A 16,223-nucleotide genomic window follows, 5' to 3' on the forward strand; every position below is an offset into this window, starting at 1 on the left:
ACACCACTGCACTGCAGCAGCCTGGGTGACCAGAGTGAGGTCTTGTCTCAAAAAAAGAACTGTCTCTATATGGGGAGGTTCTTCATGCCAGTCCCTGCTCTGGACCCCCATGACCCCTACAATTATATCCTCCCTGATAGAGAACGAGAGCTAGGATGCCTTTCTTCCCTCCCCCAATTCCATCCCAAGCCTGGGTAAAAACGTCTTACTTTTGGAACCATAAATTATCAAAGTTAGATTATTTTTTCTTTTTTATTTTATTTTTTTTCTTTTGAGACAGAGTCTGGCTCTGTCGCCCAGGCTGGAGTGCAATGGCCGGATCTCAGCTCACTGCAAGCTCCACCTCCCGGGTTCCCGCCATTCTCCTGCCTCAGCCTCCCGAGTAGCCGGGACTACAGGCACCCGCCACCTTGCCCGGCTAGTTTTTTTGTATTTTTTAGTAGAGACGGGGTTTCACCGTGTTAGCCAGGATGGTCTCGATCTCCTGACCTAGTGATCTGCCCGTCTCGGCCTCCCAAAGTGCTGGGATTACAGTAGATTCTCTTTTCTAACGGTACCTTTACAAAAACAAAGAAAAGATGAACAGAAAAGTAAGTTTCACAGTAGTTAAAAGTACAAGTTTTTGCTCCTATAATTGCTAACTGGCTTACCATGTCCTAACTTGTCCCAAATTCTGTTAGCTCCCATCCATGGAAGTTCCCTTTAGAACCTAGGTACAACACAGTTAAGCAGGTTGTCAAAAGGTCATACAGGTCATGAGTGGCCGAGCAAGGATTCAGACCCAAGCTCTTGCATCTGTGCTCTTAGCAACTACTATCCAATATTGGAGATTTGCTTCTTGAAGTCTATATATTTTAGTTATAGGAAAGTGCTTCCAGGCATCATGCATAACCTATTTATACTTGCTTTGGCAAAGTCTTCCAACAAGTTTTCTTGTCTGGTTTTCAGACGAGCACTTTAGAATGGTAGAAGCAGGTCCATTAACAGTCCTGAAAAAGTAACAGCAACCAAAGAAGAATACAGGACATAACTCAAACACCATGATTGCCCGGAACCATTTATGAACCATTCTATAGTTATTACTGAGTACATCTGTGTAACAGCTGCATTCGGAGCACTGAAGCTACAACAATGAACGAGACAAAATCCTTGCCCTCATGGAGCATATATGTGCTAATCAGGAATACAGATGATAAATAAATAGATACATATTATATGATAGGTAGTGACTGTGGTTCTCAAGAAGACTGAAGCAAGGTAATAGGACAGAAAGTAATGGGAGCTGCGCTTCTGCATAGAATGGTAAGATCCAGTTTCTCTGAGGAAATAGCATTTGAACAAAGACCCAAACGAAGTGAAGGAGCCAGCCACATGAATATCTAGTAAAAGTGCATTCAGGGCTGGGCGCAGTGGCTCAAGCCTGTAATCCCAGCACTTTGGGAGGCCGAGACGGGTGGATCACGAGATCAGGAGATCGAGACCATCTTGGCTAACACGGTGAAACCCCGTCTCTACTAAAAAAAATACAAAAAACTAGCCAGGCGTGATGGCGGGCGCCTGTAGTCCCAGCTACTCAGGAGGCTGAGGCAGGAGAATGGCGTGAACCTGGGAGGCAGAGCTTGCAGTGAGCTGAGATCCGGCCACTGCACTCCAGCCTGGGCAACAGAGCGAGACTCTGTCTCAAAAAAAAAAAAAAGAGCATTCAGAAGGAAACAGCTTTAGACTTTGTTGGAAATATATATGGTTAATTATATATGTTAAACATGTAAAGGTGGCCACTAAAAATAATAGAGATGCCATCTGTAGCTTCCATCCCAGCAAAGAAAATAAAATTTAAGCCAACAAAAAGCAGGAAAAAGAGACAGGAGGAGAAGACACCAAAAACATAAAATAGAAATTTTAAAAGAAATTATTACAGAAAATACAAAATAATATAGCTGGAATAATTCCAAATGTATCAGAAACCACAATAAATATAAGTGGACTAAACTTCATTAATAAAGACAAAGATTATCAGATTTTTTAAAAGCAACTTAATCCAACTATCCTCCTTAGCCATGTCAATCAATGTCATGACAATGGTATATCAAAGCAGTGTACTTCCATGGACTAATTGCTCTGCATGGTTATGAAAAATTAATGTTGAAGTTTTTAAAATGTGATTTTTGATTGTCATTTTGCTTGTTCTTATGCTTAGCCATTATTGGACCCCCTGGAATGCAAGTAGAAGTACTTGCTGATTCTTTACATATGCGTTTCTTAGCCCCTAAAATTGAAAATGAATACGAAACTTGGACTATGAAGAATGTGTATAATTCATGGACTTATAATGTGCAATATTGGAAAAATGGTACTGATGAAAAGGTAAGCTTGGCTAATTGCATTTCAGAGATAGTAGGCTTTCATGTTCTTTGCAGAATCTTGCAAGGTGGCAGCACCTTATGGACTGGTCCTCTGTAAACCAAGAGCTCCCCAGACTAAGGGGTCTCTGGCTCAAGCTTCCCAGACTCCCAAGGGATATGTGTAGAGCAGACTTTCAGGACAAAGTCTGCACAGTGACAGCAGACCTTTCCCTACCTGAAGGGCAGTTGCAGGGGAAGGCACAGTTGAATCAGAGTTGGCTGAGGAAACTTGGAGCTGGGTGAATTAGGTGATCAGCAAATTGACAACTGTCTCATGACATCAACCCCTGTGTCCCACACACACCACAAATCAGGGACGTTCATGGTCAAGACAGCCCCTTGTTGCTCTATTCTTCAGGGGACAATTCCTTTAAAAACATGGGCTTGGAGTCAAAAGATCTGATTGGAATATCACCCCTGCCACCATGTGCCATTGGTCACATTCTTGACCCCAGCCTACTCAAGTATGCAAAATGGGCACAGTAACTTACTTTATTAATAAAACAAGGATAATCACCTACTTCATAAGATTGTTGGGGAATTTAATGAAATAATAGAAAATATAAACTCATCCCATTGCCTAGAACGATGTATATATGGTCAGTACATCAGTGCGTGAGTTTTCCTTCCTCTTTGCTAGACATGTTAAGGTTATTTTTATTCATCCTTGGTCAAGGTTTATTCTGATACCTAATGCTTCTGAGCTGAGTGCCATTCATGGTCCTAAACTGATATATATGGTTATATATGTCATATTACATATAGGTTATCTCTTCCACATTAAATGTTGATTTTACCACTTAATTCTCAAAGTGTTTGGGAAGAAGGGATCACCCATGTTTATTATCTTAGGAATGATGTAAATTTATATACACACACTGCATAGCCCAAAAAATCTCAAGTTAATTTTTTTCCCCAAAAAATGTTCCATTAAATGATGCAGTTTCTTAGTCCATTCCTGCTGCCACAACAAAATACCACAGACTGGGTAACTTATAAACAATAGAAATTTATTTCTCACAGTTCTGCAGGCTGGGAAGTCCAAGATCAAGGCACCAGCAGATTCGGTGTCTGGTGAGCACTGGTGGGCTCTGCCTTCTAGATGGTGGAAGGCAAAGGGCAAGGATGTAAACAGCTCCCTTGCTGCTCTCTTCTAAGGTCACCAGTGGCATTCAGGAAGGCTCTGCCCTCATTATTTAATCACTTCCGAAAGCCTCCACCTCTGAGTCCTATCATATTGACAGTTATGTTTCATATGAATTCTGATACTCACAATCACTGATCAAATGCAGGCATCTCTGCTAAGCCCTGGGGTATAAAGATAAGAGCAGATAGCGCCCCTCCGGGAGCTAGCAACAGACCTCAATTAAGGATCTGGTTTTACAGTAAGCAGGGTCAGGTGCCTCCTGAAGCAAGTGTGAATGCGAACTCCACTTACTGTTTAGCTTATTTTCTCACACATGCCCACAACACGGGCATCTGGTTACACATTTGTCCTCTCCCTTTGGCCCGTTGTGTGGCAGCCTTCAGTGTGACTTACCGAGTGTGGAAAGGCTGCCTGCTGCACTGCTACTCTCACAGGTGCCTGTGATGCCACCAATACAGGTTTTTTGGGGGGTGGGGTTTTGAGGTAGAGTCACACTCTGTCATTGCCCAGGTTGGAAAGCAGTGGTGCGATCTCAGCTCACTGCAACCTCCGCCTCCTGGGTTCAAGCGATTCTCCTGCCTCAGCCTCCCAAGTAGCTGCGATTACAGGTACCTGCCACCACACCCAGCTAATTTTTGTATCAACACAGGCTTATATGGTTCCCCTCTAGAATGCAGAGATTCTTGAGGCGGTGCCAGACTAGGTCCCTAAACTCACAGCATGAAGCGCTTTTGGGAATTCTTTCTTCCTGTTGGGAGAAAGTGAGAAGATAAAACCAGAAGTTGCCCAGATGTGAAAGGGCAGGAAAAGCCCCAGTGGGGTGGCATACTGCTATGCCACCACCTTACCTGCTTGCCTCTGAGTTTAATCTTTGAAAAAAATTTGCATTGTAAGGTTTGAGAGGCACTGGACTTCTGCAACTGCAAGCCACCATTTTTTTCAGTTGTTGCTTTGATTTGCTTTTGTCTTTTAATTTACTTATTAGAAGTTAAACCATTTTCTTCATATATTCCATGAGTCTAATCCAATTATTGACCTCCATAGGCTTAGCCCCTCATGCAATGAAGGAATATAGGCATGCTGTCAACAACCCCAACCCCAAAAGAGAAATAACCAATTGCAGCTGAGTGCAGTGGCTCACACCTGTAATCCCAGCACTTTGGGAGGCCAAGGTGGGCAGGTCACCTGAGGTCAGGAGTTCAAGACAAGCCTGGCCAACATGGCAAAACCCCATCTTTACAAAAATACAAAAAAAAAATAGCTGGGTGTGGTGGTGTGCATCTGTATTCTCAGCCTACTTGGGAGGCTGGGGCAGGAGAATTGCTTGAGCCTGGGTGCAGAGGTTGCAGTGAGCCACGATAGCGCCACTGCACTCCAGCCTGAATGACAAGAGTGAAACTCTGTCTCAAAAAATAATAATAATAATATTTAAAAGACTGGTTTATCTTATTTATTTATTTATTTCTGAGACAGAGTCTCGCTCTGTCACCCAGACTGGAGTGCAGTGTGGCATGATCCTGGCTCACTGCAACTTCCACCTCCCAAGTTCAAGCAATTCTCGTACGCCACCATGCCCAGATAATTTTTTGCATCTTTAGTAGAGATGGGGTTTTGCCATGCTGGCTAGGCTGGTCTCAAACTCCTCTGTCTCTCAAAGTGCTGTGATTATAGGCATGAGCCAACACACCCGGCCTGCTTTATCTTTTTTAAAAAAGAAGTGATGGCTTGTGTGTCATTTAAGCTAGAGAATTCAGGAACTGAGATGGTTTGTGGGCATCACCGTCAGTCCTTGATGCACCCTTGAGTGGCCTCAGGGTCCCTGAACTGAGAGGAGTACCTGCTATCTGCTCCTTCCTATTTTAGGTCTAAAACAGCTATTATAACTGGTAAATGTGAAAAAGAAGAAAAAAAAAGTGGTGTCCGTTCACTGCTTAGTCATGTTCTTATTTTTGTCTCCATTACTAGTTTCAAATTACTCCTCAGTATGACTTTGAGGTCCTCAGAAACCTGGAGCCATGGACAACTTATTGTGTTCAAGTTCAAGGGTTTCTTCCTGATCGGAACAAAACTGGGGAATGGAGTGAGCCTGTCTGTGAGAAAACAACCAGTGACGGTGAGTCCTGAGATGCGCCTCCGCTAAGCATCCTAAACAGCTTTGTAGACACCTGCCCTAGACATGATTGCATCCAACTCAAACGCCAGCTCAGTTCAGAAATCTATCACCCTGACATTGTCTCTCAGCCCTGACTCATCAGCTTCATGCTGGGAAGGAGACCACGCCCACTTCTAGGCAGCTCATCCACTCTTAGATCAAAGGAGTTGCTAGAAACCTTTTCTGTCCCATGGAGCGAGGTCTGCCTCCATGAGCCCTCCTTGGCAGTACTTATTCTGCCGTCCTGGGCTCCCTAAAGCAAGGCCCATCAGTCCTCCCAAGACCACCAACAGAGCTCGAGCCCTGTCATATACCCCAGAGCTCTTTCCTTCCCAGGAGGCACATCTCCAGCCCCTGCCGACACGTGATGGGAAGCAAGTGTCAGGAAATCTGACCGCCGTCCTCAGCCAGTGCTGCCTGATTCAGGGCCCCTTGTATGTAGGGAACCAGGACGTCAGCACAGTCCTTCACACCATATGGACCACTTCTAGCTTGGAGGAAGGAACGGGAGAAGGAAAGAGAGAAGGTTCCCATGGGCCTAAACACAGAATATTTATGTGCAGACACATTGCAGTTGCATGTTGGTGAAAACTGTGGCCCAGGTGTCTGCATACAAACAGCAGGTCTTCTTATAATTTAAAGATGTTGGTGAAGGGTTCAGCAAGCTCGGACAATGGAAGGATGAAACATGGCATGCAGCATGCAGTTTGATAAAAAAGAAAAACATGTCTGCCGGACGTGGTGGCTCACGCCTGTAATCCCAACACTTTGAGAGGCCAAGGCAGGCGGATCACCTGAAGTCAGGAGTTCGAGACCAGCCTGGCCAACATGGCAAAACCCCGTCTCTACTAAAAATGCAAAAATTAGCTGGGCGTGGTGGCATACACCTGTAATCCCAGCTACTTGGGAGGCTGAGGCAGGCAAATTGTTTGAATCCAGGAAGTGGAGGCTGCAGTGAGCTGAGATCGTGCCACTGCACTCTAGCCTAAGCAACAAGAGTGAGACCCTGCCTCAAAAAAAAAAAAAAAAAAAAAAAAAACCATTTCAAATACCTTGCAAATACCAATAATCACCCATGAACTGACAAAATCCAAACATTTTACAAGACAAAAGGAAAAATATGAGCCATTGAAAACCTGCTTTCATCAAACACCATTTTCATTTTTTCTTAAAACACACCTATCCCATTTAAATCCCACAAGTTTTCAATGAGAGCATTAGAAGGATCTTCTCCCATTTTACAAACTAGAACATGAAGGTTCGGAGAGTGATATAGTTTGGATGTTGCCCTCATCCAGACATCCAGATCTCATGTAGAAATGTAATCCCCAGTGCTGGAGGTGGCGCCTGGTAGGAGGTAATTGGATCATGGGGGCCTATTTCTCATGAATGGCTTAGCACCATCCTCTTGGTGCTGTCCTCATGATAGTGAGTGACTTCCTGTGAGATCTGGTGGTTTAAAAGTATGTGCCATCTTGCTGTCTCTTGCCCCCGCTTAGCTTTCCACCATGATTGGGAACTTCCAGAGGCTTCCCCAGAAACAGATACTGCTATGCTTCCTGTACAGCCTGCAGAATCATGAGCTAATTAAACCTCTTTTCTTTATAAATTACCCAGTTTTAGTTATTTGTTTGTTTATTTGTTTTTTGGATGGAGTCTCAGTCTGTTGCCTAGGCTGGAGTAGAGTGGCACGATCTTGGCACAACCTCCGCCTCCTAGGTTCAAGCAATTCCACTGCCTCAGCCTCCTGAGTAGCTGGGATTATAGGCGCCCACCACGATGCCCAGCTAATTTTTGTATTTTTAGTTGGGAATGGGGTTTCGCCATGTTGGCCAGGCTGGTCTCGAACTCCTGACCTCAAGTGATCCACCCACTTCAGCCTCCCAAAATGCTGGGGTTACAGGCATGAGCCACCATGCTCAGTCATCCAGTTTTAGTTATTTCTTTATAGCAGTGCAAAAACAGCCTGAAACAGGGAGGTTAAGTAACTTGCCCAAATGCTAGTAAATGAAAAGGATAAACCAGAACACAGGCTCATCTAAGCCCAGGTTATGTCCCCTGTAACTTAGTACATATAGATTAATTCCAGAGGTGAACTGAGGCACCGTGTCTCTGGATAAAGCAGGAAGGAGTAGTCTGCCTCATGGCGTGGTCGGATGGATCTGAAACAAGTTAGAGAACTTTACACAGAGGGTGTAGATTGGTAGATTCTCCCACAGTTCACAACCCGTGCAGAGCAGGGTCCTCTCTCCTTCCCCTTCTGGAACTCTCCATCTGGGGTGAGGAACAAAAGCATTCCTCGAATCATGTCACCATCACCCAGATGTGTCCTTGTCTAAGATGCTAAGATGCCCCAGTCTGAGACACCAGGAGACCCAAGCACTGCCTCAGAGGTTCATTACTCAAAATAAAATGACAGGGCGGGGCCCACGGATCCCTGTTTGTATGAGTCTCCAGGCGCCAAATGAGAGAACTACTTAAGTATTAATGGAAGGATGGATGGATGAGTAGGAACATGGAACTTCTGCAAGACCCGGGATGTCAAATCCCCAGGAGACCTCACGTGTTCAGCTGTGGTGCGGACTGGGGCTGCCGCATAGCCCTGTGATCACCAAGGGCAGACTCACATGTTTGAGTTGAACATGCTGGAAGTGTGGGCCAGAAGGCACCGCTTCTGAACGTTTAAGGAATGTCCACTGCGAGCCACGCACTGTGACAAGCACCATGTGGTGCCGGCAGATGACTGCACTTGCTGTAGCTCCAGGGTCATTGCTCTTTCAGGGCTCTTTGATGCCTGTGTCCCTTTAAAATGACATGCTCTTCACAGGCAGTGTTTGTTCTCTTGGCCCCTCTCAGAGCCAAATGCTCTGCTTATGAGGGCGGTGCTGGTTGGCAGGGGATGGGCACACAGAGATCAGGTGGCCGGGGCATCTGGAGGAGGGACCTGGGGCCGAACAAGGGGAGCGGGGACCACGAGCAACCCAGGTGACATCCTGGACTCTGCCAAAGATAAGCAAAGCAGGATGCTGGTGAAAGCGGTCAAAACATTTTATCCCGTAATGACTGGAGTAGGGAAAAGGGCCGAGTTCCATTTACTCAGAGGTGTTTTAAAGGGAGAACGAGGTCCGGGCGTGGTGGCTTATGCCTGTAATCCCAGCACTTTGGTAGGCTAAGGCAGGAGGATTGCTTGAGCCCAGGAGTTCAAGACCAGCCTGGCCAACATAGTGGAACCCCCATCTCTATAAAATATTTTAAAAATTAGCTGGGCATGGTGACACATATCTGTAGTCCCAGCTACCCAGGAGGCTGAGGTGGGAGGATCACTTGAGCCCTGGAGGTCAAGGCTGCAGTGAGCCATGTTCGCACTACTGCACTCCAACCTGGACGACAGAACAAGACTCTATCTCAAAAATGAAAATAAATAAAAGGAGAATGAGGGAGTAGAAGGAAAGAGTGCGTGGGGAGTTGAGCAGAATCAGGGAAGTGAAAAAACTTTTAAATCAGCTGAGGGGGTGGGTCAGTGCCGTGAGGCCCTCTGTGTGTGTGAACCGAGGCTAGGTTTATCAAGGCTGGGCTTCTACCCTCCCACAGAGACAGGGAGACAGAGGCCCTGTCCTTCCTGCTGATTTCAAAAGAATGGCTCTCAGATCGTGGAGAAAAATATCCCCAGGTTGTGGGAGATACGTATAAGTCTCAAAGGGACAGAGGAAGGATTCACCACTGTAAGCCCTTTTGAATAAATGCTCTCTGAAAGAGAGGTCAAGGCCTCTCCTCGGGAGCTGGGAAGAACAAATGGTCAGTGCCTTAGGCAGCCTTGGATTTTTCCAGACAGGAATTCAAGGGGGTTGGATCATCCCAGGTATGTGGCCTTGGCCTGCTGAAAGCTATGCTGGGGTTTGGCCAGGTCTCTTAGTGCAGGGGTTCGTTTGCTTGTTTGGGCTTTGGTTTTGGTTTTTGAGGCAGGGTTTCACTCTGTCGCCCAGGTTGGAGTGCAGTGGTACAATCATAGCTCACTGTCACAGCCTCGACCTCCCGGGCTCAAGCGACCCTCCCACCGCAGCCTTTCAAATCGCTGGGACTACAGGTGTGTGCCATCATACCCAGCTAATTTTTTAAAAAACTTATTTTGTTGTAGAGAAGCGGTCTCACTATGTTGCCCAGACTGGTCTCAAACTCCTGGGCTCAAGCGATCCTCCCGCCTCGGCCTCCCAGAGTCCTGGGATTACAGGTATGAGCCACCACACCTGGCCTAGTGCAGGGGTTCGGATAGAGTTGTTCATTCAGAGAGTTTCTGTCTTTCTTTTTTTTTTTTTTTTTTTTTTTGAGACGGAGTCTCGCTCTGTTGCCCAGGCTGGAGTGCGGTGGCCGGATCTCAGCTCACTGCAAGCTCCGCCTCCCGGGTTCACGCCATTCTCCTGCCTCAGCCTCCAGAGTAGCTGGGACTACAGGCGCCCGCCACCTCGCCCGGCTAGTTTTTTGTATTTTTTAGTAGAGACGGGGTTTCACCGGGTTAGCCAGGATGGTCTCGATCTCCTGACCTTGTGATCCGCCCGTCTCGGCCTCCCAAAGTGCTGGGATTACAGGCTTGAGCCACCGCGCCCGGCCGTTTCTGTCTTTCTCAATATAGAATGAGATGGAGCCTGTGTTTAACTCAGGCTCACGTGTCCAGGGGAGTCTCACTTGCTCCGTCAAGGCAGCAGTGGCATATCCAGAGGCCCGTGGCTACACTGCCAGTAGGTACAGTGGATCAGAATTCTTGCTTGTTATTCTTTTGATGTATATCAGCAATAATTCCAGACACTAAACTTTGGAGAAGATAGGAAAAGGGTGAAACTCTTCGAAAACCTCTGGGTCCTCTAACCAGTTGCTGTGTTTCTGAGACATCTCCCAAGATGAACATACAGGCTCTGTTTTCAGGGATTGTAATGGTTAAAATGCTCTTGGGATCACCGTGACCCAACCTGTGACAAGAATGTAACATACCCATTATCCCTGGCAGAGACGGTCCCCTCCTGGATGGTGGCCATCATCCTCATGGCCTCGGTCTTCGTGGTCTGCCTGGCACTCCTTGGCTGCTTCGCCTTGCTGTGGTGCATTTATAAGAAGACAAAGTACACCTTTTCCCCTGGGAATTCTCTTCCACAGCACCTGAAAGAGGTAGGTAGGGTGGAGAGAGATGCAGATTTGAAAACCTTGATTGGAAAGAGCTTTCCTTTCAAGTTAGGGCTGCCCAATTCCAGACAACATGTTTTCCAGGAGAAAACACACACACACACACACACACACACACACACACACACGTCTTTGTGTGCTTGTCCATTCTCTTGTAACCATTTCAGGGAAGTCTGAAGTCAAGGAACAGCCCCGAGGAAAGGGGCGCAGCTTTGTCCAGTGGCCCTCCCTACACCCTAGGGTGTCGTTCCTTCTCCAGCCTTCCCTGCCCAAAGCCCCAGGTCCCTGGGGAGCAAAGGTGATGGTTCTAGGGCAGGAGAGGAAAAAGCAGCGCCTAGTGTAGAAAAAAGAGAAAACTCGAGGCTAAATGCCAGCAAATCGCCAGAGGGAGAGAATGGGAGGAAGGAAAGGCACATTTCCAGTTTTAGAATATGCGACAGTGATTGAAATTCTGGGTAGTGTTTCCTGGTCTTTAAGAAGGCTATTTTTAAAAGGGTTAGGAGAAGAAACAATGCAACTGGCTAATGATAACAGGACTGAAGAAGCCCTAAGAAATGAAACTCTGGATAGTCACTGACACTTGAAAATGAAAAGATGCCAAGCCCAGACCAAAAGGAACTATCTTTGGTCCCATTTCCCAGGAAGCAGACTCTGAGATAGAGATTTGCTTTCAAAAGGCTGAATGGGGAACATCCTTGGGAATAATACGCTAAGGGAGTGAAGGTAGCCAGATGAGGCAGAGAGAGGTTGAACTGTCACACAGCCACAACAGAGGCCTCAGCCAATCCCATGTGACCTCTCGAGTGGGGGTGGCCCCTTAGAGATGTCCTAAGCTGAGGCAAGAGGGATGGGCATGTGAACTCCACAATGGCCATGCCCTGGATATGGGCTACTCCCAGGAAGGGGCCCTAAGCTAGGGTGAGGGGTGAGACAGCAGCAGACAGGAGCTAGGAGCACGAGTACCTCCTTCCTGAAGGTACCACAGCATCCATTACAGTCACCCCTGGGACCACTTGGATAAACTGGAAGCAGCTCCTCCAGGATCTGAGTTGATCTCATTTCCTGGGGAAGGTTACAGGAGGAAGATGAGTGGAATACACTCCAGCCCCCACTGCTGCTGCTGGTCTCAGGACCACAAAGGAACGCTTGTGGGTTGGCCTGTTCCTCTGCCGGCCCTGAGGGTCCGCTCTCCTCTCCCGGGAGGAGCCTGTGCTGTAGGGGCTGCTGACTTGATTGGGTGTCCCAGCCTTCATCCCGGAGAGGACTGAGCCTCCGGTCCCCAGGCCCATCTCAGGCAATGGCCTGCCCCTGCACTTGTCAACTTGCTGTCAAAATCGGGCAGGGGAGTCCCAGGAAGTGCCCAGTGACTCTGGCGGGTGCCCACTGTGATACAGTGGTGACTTCTCTTCTTGCCTGCCAGTCTCTTGGCCTGAGGAGGTGGCTTAAAGTTTATCGGCCCTTGTTTCGTGTCCTCTGGTAGAAATGCTCCCACTCTGGGAACCTTTTAGACCAGGTATGGCAAACTTTTTCTTAAAGGGCCAGGTAAAAAATATTTTAGAAGGCCAGGCACAGTGGCTCATGCCTGTAAGCCTAGCACTTTGGGAGGCCGAGGCGGGTGGATCATCTAAGATCAGAAGATGGAGACCATCCTGGCTAACATGGTGAAACCCTATCTCTACTGAAAATACAAAAAATTAGCTGGGCACAGTGGCGGGCACCTGTAGTCCCAGCTACTCGGGAGGCTGAGGCAGGAGAATCGCGTGAACCAGGGAGACAGAGCTGGCAGTGAGCTGAGATTGCACCACTGCACTCCAGCCTGGGCGACAGAGTGAGACTCCATCTCAAAAAAAAAAAAAAAATACAAAAATTAGCCAAGCATGGTGGTGCATGCCTATAATCCCAGCTACTCGGGAGACTGAGGCAGGAGAATCGCTTGAACTCGGGAGGTAAAAGTTGCAGTGAACCCTCACACCACTGCACTCCACCCTGAGCAACAGAGCGAGACTCTGTCTCAAAATTTAAAATTTTTAAAAATTTATATATATATATTTTAGGTTCTGTTGGCAAGAAATAAAAATCAAAGTTATATATTCACTTATATAACCACTTAAATGTAATCGTTGAAAAATCCTCAAGCCGTATGAAAACACAAGTGATAGGCCGGATCTGCCTCATGGGCCTTCATTTGCTGGTCCTGCCCTAGACCCACAGAGCCTCAAACCGCGAGGTCAGGGAGCAGCGGTTTCCCCAGTAGGTCACTGGGCATGAGGGTGAACAGGGCCACTCCTAGCCCCTGCTTGCTTCCGGACCCGGGCATTCCACCTGCTGGGGGCACAGCATCACGTGATGATTGTCGGTCTTGGGTGCGTGCCAGGTGCTGGAGGACAAGGCCCCGCTCTCAGCAGGTGTCACCTCGAAGCTGGCGCCTCCCCTGCCCTTTCAACAGGCCGCTCCGTTCTTCTTCCAGGCTGGAAGCTGCTGGGTGGTGCAGGGTGTGATATGACCGGGGGGTCCCGCCTTCACTGTCAGTGGGCCCATTGGTCTGGCACCATGTGATACGGCCTCTCTATTAGTTTGTCAGGGCTGCTGTAGCAAAGTAGCACTCATTGCGCAGTTAAACAACGGGAATTGATTCTTTCACAGTTCTCGAGGCCAGACGTCCAAAGTCAAGGTATCACTAGGGTGGGTTCCTCGGAGGCTGTGAGGGAGGATCTGTCCCAGGCCTCTCCCCTAACCTCTCAGGGTTGCTGGCAATCTTTGGCGTTCCTTGGCTTCTGGAGGCACCACCCAGTCTCTGCCTTGATCTTCACACAGACTTCTCCCTATGTGAGTGTCTGTGTCCACATTGCCCCCTCTTTACACAGACACCAGTCACGGGGGAGGCTCACCCTACTCCACTGTAGCCTCATTCTAACTTAACTGATCCCCTCTGCAGCAACCCTATCTCCAAATACAGTCACATTCTGAGGTAGAGGGATTAGGACATACAAACTTCTTTTCTTTTTTTTTTGGAGACAGAGTCTCACTCTGTCACCCAGGCTGGAATGGAGTGGCATGATTTCGGCTCACTGCAATCTCCGCCTCCTGGGTTCAAGTGATTCTCCTGCCTCAGCCTCCCAAGTTGCTGGGATTACAGGCACCCACCACCACACCCAGTGAATTTTTGTGTTTTCAGTAGAGACAGGGTTTCACCATATTGGCCAGGCTGGTCTCAAAGTCCTGATCTCAAGTGATCTGCCCGCCCTGGCCTCCCAAAGTGCTGGGATTACAGGCGTGAGCCACCGCACCTGGCCCAGGGCATATGAATTTTGTGGGAATAGAATTCAACCCCTAAAAGGATCCTCTACCAGGAGAGCAGACACCTGTGAGACCATAGTGGTCCTGACAGGCCCTGCAGGACACGAACAGCAAATCACTCCTAAACTAAAGGTCAGCTCCAGCCAGGATGCACCACTGCCCCTTCCAGAGTGCTGCGAGAGAGTCGGTGTCATCAGCTTGCTACCAGCTGGCTGGTTGGTCTCCTCGGGGGATGCCTTCATATCGGGGCTCAGCATTGATCTCTGTCGCAGGCAGGTTGGACATTCTGCAGCAGTGGTGGCCACCCAGCCATGGGAGTGGGAGCCCCTTCTCTCAGGCCCACGCGCAGCCTCCATCCCTGCCACCACGGCTGCTGTGTTCATGAGCCCTGTGCCACGTACAGGTGACCAGTGGCAGAGGCTGGCTGACATCCACTGGCTGTGTCATCATGTCTCCCTGGCCATCTGCTGTCTGTGACACATGCTCTCAGTGGGAGTTAATGTGGGACGCAGAAATCGCCACGCTGCAGCTACTCCCTCAGGTCCATCCTTCTTCCCAGACGTCCTTGTCCCTAACTTTCCAGTCTTCCTTCCCCAGAGCCCCTGACCACCAGCCTCATCACTAACCCCTGCCTGGGATCCCACAGCTGGCCTGATCTTGGGCTGCTTTTCTTTCCACGTAAAGGGGATGACCAGACCCACGGCCCAAAGCTCGGCCCGTGGGGAGGCTTTCTCCCTGGTTGGGGCTGAAGTGCAGTAGCGGGCCACTTTCAGTGTGTGCCCACGTACCATGCTAACCTTGCCATGAAACCACGCCGGCCTTTCCTCCTTCTTCAGCTGGGCGTAAGTACCCATCCCCTTGCAGTCATCATGTGAGCAGACACAGCCACTGTGCAACAGGGATACAGGGCACAGGAGTCCCAGCCACCTGCATGTGGCCGACATGCACCCTCTGACCCCATCTCAGGGCCTGCTGGGTCTCAGGCCTCATGATGGTCGCTTCTGGGCAGCACGATCACCTCACGTCCCTGGTCAGAAGCTCTGTCTCTGTCAGGTCCCCATAGCGTCCCAAGAGCTGCTTTTTCAAACAGGGTATAATTATCTGCTGCAGATGGCCCCGCCTGACCCCAGAACCCTCATATCTACGTTGTGATTTTGCTCTTGGGATTTGCCATAAACTCCACCCAGCATCTTTTCCCACCCCAGACACTTCAAGGATGTGCCAAGTCACACGTTCCCCGGGTTGGATTCGCAGGCCGTCCCTGGGGATAATGCACCAGTCCTGAGGTGTGCGTAGGGCTGCAGGCTCCACGGCCCATACCTTCTGCAGGGCCCTTTCCTGTCCGGGGCCCCTCAGTGCCGACAGCCTCCTGTGTTGTGTGACAAACATATTGGAGCAGTCAGTATTCCTAGGCATGGAACATGCTGCCTCCAGAGCCCTGAGGACTCCACAGCACAATGCTTCCTTCCTAGTGGTGGGAGGGGCGAGACACAATAATTGATCCTTTAAAGAGGATGTGCTGGCATGCCCCACTGCAAGGGTCCCCTCAAATTTCACGGATGTGGCAGGTCCCTGAATCTCTACAGGGTGAGTTTCTCACCCTCTGCAGTGTGTGTGCCTCACCAATGCCTTGCCACTTCCTGCATGCCTGGTCCTATTAATGTATTGTTGTGATAGCTAATATCAGGCCCTTGTCCCCGCACCACCAGTCAGCTGATGCAGGCTGCCTCTGGGAAGGGCACAGAGCCTTGGCCGAGGCAACTGCCTTCTGGGAAGGGCACAGCCTAGAAAGGGACTCAGTTATGAGCCATTTCAGCCTCCAGTATTCCTGGAGGCTTGGGGAACAAGCACCTCCACCACAAAAGGGATCTGGGCAACAGAGCACTGCATCTACCCTCAATGGGAAGTGGGGCACAGGACCATAGGCAAGTGTTTCAGAGCGACTAGAACCCCCTACAAAGAGTGCCAGGCCAGGTATGGTGGCTCACACCTGTAATCCCAGCATTTTGGGAGTCTGAGGCTGGCAGATCACTTGAGGTCTGAAGTTCGAGAC

At 48.8% G+C, this 16,223-nt stretch overlaps 1 protein-coding gene across 2 annotated transcripts in view; it reads left to right on the top strand.

The window, feature by feature from the left end:
- IL10RB (interleukin 10 receptor subunit beta) overlaps positions 1-16,223 on the top strand; it is a 30,727-nt gene that overhangs the window by 8,617 nt on the left and 5,887 nt on the right. For both annotated transcript variants that reach the window (NM_001168782.1, XM_009202324.4), the window contains 3 exons: positions 2,198-2,364; positions 5,515-5,662; positions 10,701-10,858. In NM_001168782.1, the coding sequence (NP_001162253.1) occupies positions 2,198-2,364; positions 5,515-5,662; positions 10,701-10,858 (473 nt within the window). The remainder of the gene's footprint in view (positions 1-2,197; positions 2,365-5,514; positions 5,663-10,700; positions 10,859-16,223) is intronic.

Source organism: Papio anubis, chromosome 4, assembly GCF_008728515.1.
Source record: "Papio anubis isolate 15944 chromosome 4, Panubis1.0, whole genome shotgun sequence".
NCBI classification, from domain to species: domain Eukaryota; kingdom Metazoa; phylum Chordata; class Mammalia; order Primates; family Cercopithecidae; genus Papio; species Papio anubis.